General features: G+C 48.2%; 1 protein-coding gene across 6 annotated transcripts in view; it reads left to right on the plus strand.

The window, feature by feature from the left end:
* MYLK (myosin light chain kinase) overlaps nucleotides 1–7,944 on the plus strand; it is a 220,134-nt gene that overhangs the window by 201,991 nt on the left and 10,199 nt on the right. For 5 of the 6 annotated variants that reach the window (XM_014590176.2, XM_006154574.3, XM_014590175.2 and 2 more), the window contains one exon: nucleotides 1,121–1,244. In XM_014590176.2, coding sequence (XP_014445662.1) covers nucleotides 1,121–1,244 — 124 coding nt within the window. Of the gene's footprint in view, nucleotides 1–1,120; nucleotides 1,245–2,900; nucleotides 3,049–7,944 lie in introns of those variants that run through there. The other variant, XM_006154573.2, reaches the window with a different exon arrangement.

Consider the following 7,944-nt stretch of genomic DNA (forward strand, 5'->3'; position numbering starts at 1 on the left):
GACCATCCTTTCTGTGGGTTGATTTCTCGCTTTCTGTCTCTCTGTCTCTCTCTGTCTGTCTGGCAAGCGCACGCGCCCTATAGCAAAAACCTCTCGGGAAAAAAAAAAAAAAAACTAATACATGTAAATTATAGAACATTTTAAGAATTTAAGAAAATTTCATTCATCCATAGTCACCTTATCTAAAGATCACTACATTTTGCTATACTTCTTTCCAGTATTTTTCTATGATATGGTTCTTTGAGTATTTGGTTTTATTGGCTTTATTAGTCTTACTACAATTAAGGTTTTAATCTTGAAATATTTCTGGATTCCCAGGTCTCTCAGAAGATTGGGTGAGTTTCTTTTACTTTTTTTTGGAGAGGTTTTTGCTATAGGGCACATGTGCTCACCAGACAGAGAGAGACAGAAAGCGAGAAATCACCCCCCAGGAGGAATGGCCACACCATAACCCCTTCTCCTCCATTCTCCTTTTGGGTTGGGCATGCACACATATGTGCCCGGCATGAGTTTAAGCCACCAGGTCTGGGACTTGAACCGCGGTCAACTACATGGGAGTCCAGTGACACAGCCATTATACCAACTGCTGGTCCTGTGTGAGTTTCAGTGTAGTTCTAAGATTGCCATAATTTGTAGATTATATGTAGGACATACCTCTTAGAGTCGTAACAGGAAAACTTCATATCCAATCAAAACATAAGATGAAAGTTCATTGATTTTCAGAGGTTTTATCCTCATGATTCAGTCTCCCACCCTCCAGTCAGGGAGGTAGAAGGACTAAGCCTCCACAGGCCCCGTGTGACCAGTGGAATGACCCCACACTGGAACATGCCAGCCACCCTCAGGCGTGTTGGCCCTGCCAGCCCATGGGACTCCAGTTGCTTTCTTGGTGGTTAGGCCTTCTTAACACTGACCTGTGCTGGGTCTGCTCAGTAGAACCCAGACTAGGAGTGGAAGAAGATAGAGCACAGTGATCTTGATCATGGTGGACAATTGGAAGCAGGAGGCCCTGGGCTTTGCCCTGTGTGACCAGGGACAAGTGAGCTTCCCTCTCTTATCTGACTAGTGGTCTCTAAGGGCTCCTCCTACTCAAAAATCCTCTGATCTCTGCCTCCATCAGAAACCGCCTAGACTGCACCCAGTGCCTTCAGCATCCATGGCTAATGAAAGATACCAAGAACATGGAGGCCAAGAAGCTCTCCAAGGACCGGATGAAGAAGTACATGGCCAGAAGGAAATGGCAGGTAATGCAGGGCCACTTGGACTAGCATGTTAGCCCCCATGTGTGCTCTAAAGTGACCCCTTATTCCCAACTTGCTCTGGCCTCACTCCAAGGAGGTTTAAATTTGTCTCTGAAATAATTTGGGACCAACCTAGGCAGCTGATAAATGTGGAGCATTACGCTTAGTCCTAAGCACTGGGAACTCTGCTCATGGAAAATTGGTTTCTGACTACAGCTGTCCCTCGGATACTGCTCAGCTTCATCCCAGGGGGTGGTGACCGAGGCCTGGAGCAGCCCAACCCCTAATCCGACTAAGCCACTGCAACGTCTTCCTTCACGGCTAGGGACGAGCAGTGTGACCTTGATCTATTTGGCAGCCCTGGAGAACGTGATCTCCTGGAAGGGTGTGTCATGGTCTTACACTTCTTCATGAGGAAGGAGGAGGCACATGGTCTAGGGAGAGAGAGAGAGACTCAGTCTAGGGAGGTTGTAATTAACAACCATAGGTACTTCAGCTATGGATTCGTTTTCTCACCTGGAAAGCGGGCATACTCGTAGTGCCCACTTCACAGCACTGTTGTGTGAATCACGTGAGATAATCTTCACACGGCCTTTAGTGCGAGGCCTGGCACACGGCGAGTGTTCCAAAATGGCAGTGGTAGCTCATACGTCTGGAGGGCTAGCCTCGTGTCAGGGACCTTCAAAGCACTTGCTGTGCATTAATTCTTTTAATCCTAGACAGGTACTATTATTATCCCTGAGGCAAACCAAGGCACACGAAAGGTTAGCAAAGACTCCCGGAGTTAGACGTCTAATAAGTGAAAAGCCAGGATTCATACCCAGAGCCTGGGTCCACAGCAGAGTCTTAACACCACCAAACCGCCTCCGGTAACAAAATGGATAAAATGGTCATCCCAGCCCAGGGTACTCATCGCTATCATCTACTTCATTATTATTATTATTATTATTATTATTTAATTTGACCAGAGAGAGAGGGAAAGTGAGAAAGCAGGCCACTAGGTTCAGGACCCGAACCATGGTCAGCCATGGGAGTGTCCAGTGCCTCAACCACCATGCCACCTGCTGATCCCCATACTTTATTACTTTCATTATCACAGTTAGTATCATAGAGTTCCTGGACTACCAGGGGGGACGTGCTTTCTGTACTGGGAAATGTATAGTGTGGTGAGGAACTCGGGCAAGTAGACATAAAAGGACATAATGCACACAGCAATTGTAAACGCTCAGTAAAGCCCTCCGCATCCATATAATCAAAACATAAGATGAAAGTTCATTGATTTTCAGAGGTTTTATCCTCATGATTCAGTCTCCCACCCTCCAGTCAGGGAGGTAGAAGGACTAAGCCTCCACAGGCCCCGTGTGACCAGTGGAATGACCCCACACTGGAACATGCCAGCCACCCTCAGGCGTGTTGGCCCTGCCAGCCCATGGGACTCCAGTTGCTTTCTTGGTGGTTAGGCCTTCTTAACACTGACCTGTGCTGGGTCTGCTCAGTAGAACCCAGACTAGGAGTGGAAGAAGATAGAGCACAGTGATCTTGATCATGGTGGACAATTGGAAGCAGGAGGCCCTGGGCTTTGCCCTGTGTGACCAGGGACAAGTGAGCTTCCCTCTCTTATCTGACTAGTGGTCTCTAAGGGCTCCTCCTACTCAAAAATCCTCTGATCTCTGCCTCCATCAGAAACCGCCTAGACTGCACCCAGTGCCTTCAGCATCCATGGCTAATGAAAGATACCAAGAACATGGAGGCCAAGAAGCTCTCCAAGGACCGGATGAAGAAGTACATGGCCAGAAGGAAATGGCAGGTAATGCAGGGCCACTTGGACTAGCATGTTAGCCCCCATGTGTGCTCTAAAGTGACCCCTTATTCCCAACTTGCTCTGGCCTCACTCCAAGGAGGTTTAAATTTGTCTCTGAAATAATTTGGGACCAACCTAGGCAGCTGATAAATGTGGAGCATTACGCTTAGTCCTAAGCACTGGGAACTCTGCTCATGGAAAATTGGTTTCTGACTACAGCTGTCCCTCGGATACTGCTCAGCTTCATCCCAGGGGGTGGTGACCGAGGCCTGGAGCAGCCCAACCCCTAATCCGACTAAGCCACTGCAACGTCTTCCTTCACGGCTAGGGACGAGCAGTGTGACCTTGATCTATTTGGCAGCCCTGGAGAACGTGATCTCCTGGAAGGGTGTGTCATGGTCTTACACTTCTTCATGAGGAAGGAGGAGGCACATGGTCTAGGGAGAGAGAGAGAGACTCAGTCTAGGGAGGTTGTAATTAACAACCATAGGTACTTCAGCTATGGATTCGTTTTCTCACCTGGAAAGCGGGCATACTCGTAGTGCCCACTTCACAGCACTGTTGTGTGAATCACGTGAGATAATCTTCACACGGCCTTTAGTGCGAGGCCTGGCACACGGCGAGTGTTCCAAAATGGCAGTGGTAGCTCATACGTCTGGAGGGCTAGCCTCGTGTCAGGGACCTTCAAAGCACTTGCTGTGCATTAATTCTTTTAATCCTAGACAGGTACTATTATTATCCCTGAGGCAAACCAAGGCACACGAAAGGTTAGCAAAGACTCCCGGAGTTAGACGTCTAATAAGTGAAAAGCCAGGATTCATACCCAGAGCCTGGGTCCACAGCAGAGTCTTAACACCACCAAACCGCCTCCGGTAACAAAATGGATAAAATGGTCATCCCAGCCCAGGGTACTCATCGCTATCATCTACTTCATTATTATTATTATTATTATTATTATTTAATTTGACCAGAGAGAGAGGGAAAGTGAGAAAGCAGGCCACTAGGTTCAGGACCCGAACCATGGTCAGCCATGGGAGTGTCCAGTGCCTCAACCACCATGCCACCTGCTGATCCCCATACTTTATTACTTTCATTATCACAGTTAGTATCATAGAGTTCCTGGACTACCAGGGGGGACGTGCTTTCTGTACTGGGAAATGTATAGTGTGGTGAGGAACTCGGGCAAGTAGACATAAAAGGACATAATGCACACAGCAATTGTAAACGCTCAGTAAAGCCCTCCGCATCCATATATGTGAGTGTGAGCAGGAGACGGGAGCCAGTCATAGCCAGAGCTGGAGTGGGGAGGAGGAGGTGCTCCCAGGGCAGGAGTCTGGAATTAGGGGTGGAACGTGAGCTAGGACACAGAGAGGGTCGATCGCACAGGTGAGCAAAAGGCACAGGGTTGGCCCTGGACGCACCCCAAGATGTGGTGCTGGTCTGGGCAGGAGCAAAGTCATTTAGCTGGAGACTCACGGGACCTAGGTGCATTGAGGCCTAGTGATGTGGCAGAGAAGGATGGGAGGGACAGCTGGGACACTGGTCATTTGCTACATGGGTGACTACACCATGGTTCCCTCAGTAAGTACAAATTCACATGAAGGTTGAGAAAGAGCAGAGGTGAAGGAGAGAAGATGGGTGTGAGGTTTAAGGGCCCGCCATCCCCTATGCTGCAGGGGAAGTCACTTCTGTCCTCTGCCCCTGCCTCTTGAAGGTTTAGGAGGGCCTCAAGTGCAAGATGAGTTGCAATGTCTGTGTTGCTTACCTTCTGGTTCCATTAGGATCAGAGTGACAAATACTATTTTAAAAAAGAGGGAGCTCACCAAATCAAAGGTTGGTTTTATTAATGATCCCATGCCCAACAGATCTCAAAGAAATATTTACAGAAAGATAGGGCATCCGGAACCAAGGAGAGGCAGTCTTCAGAGCAGCAAGTCCTGCTAACTGGACTTGCCTGAGTAAGGCTGTGGGCTAAAGGCAGCCTTAGCTGCTCAGAACGTCTAAACGTGGACCACGGCCAGGAGGACACCTAGACTCAGGACAGATACAGAGAAGAGACAGGAAGTGGGAGAGGAGGCAAATGGCACTCTTCATTCAGATCAGTCAGGCAACCATAATTCATGCTGATATTTTAATAACTAATTTTTGCTTATTGTCTGTAGAGATACTATAGACAATTTCTAGAAGAATGGGGGGAAACAAAAGGGTAGACTTCTGAGAGGAAATCTTCATTTCACATTTTAATATACATGGCAGCATTCAGAAATGATTTTCTACAAAATCAGTGGCTGAGTTTTAGAAATATGCAGACAAAGGTAGCCAACGAAATCCCTTTCAACATATAATGTCCCTGAAGCATAATTTCACTGCTAATTTCAGCTGTGTCTGACCATGGATTGTCATTTTAACTTCAGTCACCAAGATCGAGCTCCCCCTGGAATAGGGGTCCTCTCTCAGAGCCAGCACAGTCCTGTGTGGTGGGGCGGGGTGGAGTTCAGTGGAATGAAATAGAGTGGGGTGGACTGTGGCAGAGGGACAGGGACTGGCACGGGGAGCCAGAACTCTACCGCTACACAAGTGAAGGTACCTTGCTGTGTTCTGGTTTCCATGAAAGACTCTAGAAGGAAGTAACATGGCAACAAATCCCAACAAGTAAGGTGGGGCTACGTACAGATGACCGATCAACTTACTGATCTTAGAATGAAGGTATTCGGAAAGAAGGCATAGTTTAAGTTTATATTCGAGGAATTTTACAAACACGTCGACGAGCAGTGTTCCTGGGGTAGGTCAGTGGAGCAGGATAACCGAGCTTCCGCATGCACACCAGAAGCAAAGGACTAGGATTTGGGATCTTCACCTCCTAGGAACCACAGACTCCAGGCATGTGGACCGTAGGGCAGTAGGGTCCATAGGCTCAACTGGCCATCACATCTGGATTTTATGCACTTCTCAGGGGAAACCACAGTCTTGGGGCTGTTGGTATGTATGTGGGGTCTTTTTTCATCTGCTAAAAAATGTCCCCATGTGAGGCCCATTTGTTTGTTAATGTTTTTGCTACTTCCTATGAAATATTACAGTATAACTCTTGTCTCATTCTGATAACTTCATATTAGCCACTTTATTATGAAAAAAAAATCAACAGAAGACAGCATCTCTCCACACCGCACAAGGGAAGACCTCTCCAATCAGTCCCACTTCAGATGTCTGGAATTAGGGAGCCCGTGGGCCCAAGGGTGGTGTTTCCGCTACACACTGTTGTGTGAATCAGCCGTACTGTAGAAACCCAGAGCTGCAGGGGGATTAGAATGTTCTGGTCAGAGGACTCCAAAGCTCAGAGTGGGGAACTGATTAGCATAAGATCACAGAGCAATCAGGAAGTAGAGAACTGACCTGTGCCTTGTTGGTAATGAACTCTCTTGGGCCTAAAACACCAATCTGCTGGATTAAGGGCTGGAAAGCTGAGACACAGAGTCTGAGAGTTTGGCTGAACAGGAAGTAGGCTGGTTTGACGTGACCCTAGAGGGGTTGCCGTGGCCAGTAGTACCACCTCTTCCCATTCCTGAGGGCAGGGTATGCGCCCATGAGAAGAGTAAGGTCTCCCCACACTCCACAGAGATCCAGGCCACCAGGCACAGCCTCTCCCAGGGGAGCAGGAAAGGTCCCAAGTGGTTCAGCCTGCAGGGGCATTCTCTGCAGGGCCACGGCGCTTCTGCACTCAGTTAAGTTGGTCACTGTCTTGTTATCCCCCCTCCACCTCACCTCCCCCGGGGCCTCCTGGGTTCTGTTCAAAGCTTTACGGTGCTAGCAGAGGGCCAGCAGCATACCCACTCCACACAGTGATGTGTGCGTGGGCACATGGCCAGAGGACAAAGCAGGACGAGATGTCTGTGCGAAGCACGGGAAGACAGGCTGCTACTAGGAGGATGGGCACAGCAGAAACGTGCCCATGTCCGCAGCAGGAGCTCTCTGCTTGAACCGTACACGCACACGTGTGTACACGCACACACCCTCAACGTGCTGTGTGATTTCTTAGCATCCTGAAGTTCACTTTCAAAATAATCATTTTACTGAAGTACACTGGCTTCTCAGATAGGACAGAATTGTGAGGCTTAACTGGAACACTTGATATTGTGAAGTTAATTCAGGAGGAAAACGACTTTGCTGGCATAGTTTGAAGTCCAATAAGTTAGCACAAGCCACTTGTCTATGAAGAGGCTGTGTGGGGCTGCAGCACTAAAACATGACAGTCCGCAGAGCTAACCCACATGGGGAGGTTCTGTGCTCCGGCAGAGATCTCCCCTGAGTACACTGAGCACAGCCTTGCCTGTGATCTGGGATGGGCTGAGGCCACGGACGGATCGCAGTGTCAGGAGACTGTCTTTCTGTCTCTCGGTCACAAAAGAAATAAATAAATAAACTTTTTAAAACTCTATTCTTTCTTTTTTTTTTTTTTTTTTTTTTTTGAGAGAGAGAGAGATTTTCGTTATAGGGCATGTGCACTCGCCAGAGAGACTGAGAGAGAGAAAGTGAGAAATCACCCCCCACCGCCCGGTCGGATGGCCACACTGCAATCCCTTCTCCTCTCTTCTCCTCTTGGGATTTTTGGGCACGCATACACATGTGCCTGGCATGAGTTTTAAGTCACTGGATCCAAGACTCAAACCGTGGTCAACTATATGGGAGTCCAGTGATGTAACCATTACACCATCTCCTGTTTCCCAAAACTCTATTCTTAACGATAAAAATTAAGGGCCAGCCAGGTGCCAGCTGGATCCCACATGGTCAACTGCGGTTTGAGTCCTGGATCCAGTGGCTTGAAAATACACTGGGCACATGTATATGCCCAAAATTCTGAGAGAAAAATGGAGGGAACCAGCAGTTAGCATAATGGCTATTTCGCTG

This window comes from Tupaia chinensis, unplaced genomic scaffold (assembly GCF_000334495.1).
Source record: "Tupaia chinensis unplaced genomic scaffold, TupChi_1.0 Scaffold000415_1, whole genome shotgun sequence".
Classification (NCBI taxonomy): domain Eukaryota; kingdom Metazoa; phylum Chordata; class Mammalia; order Scandentia; family Tupaiidae; genus Tupaia; species Tupaia belangeri.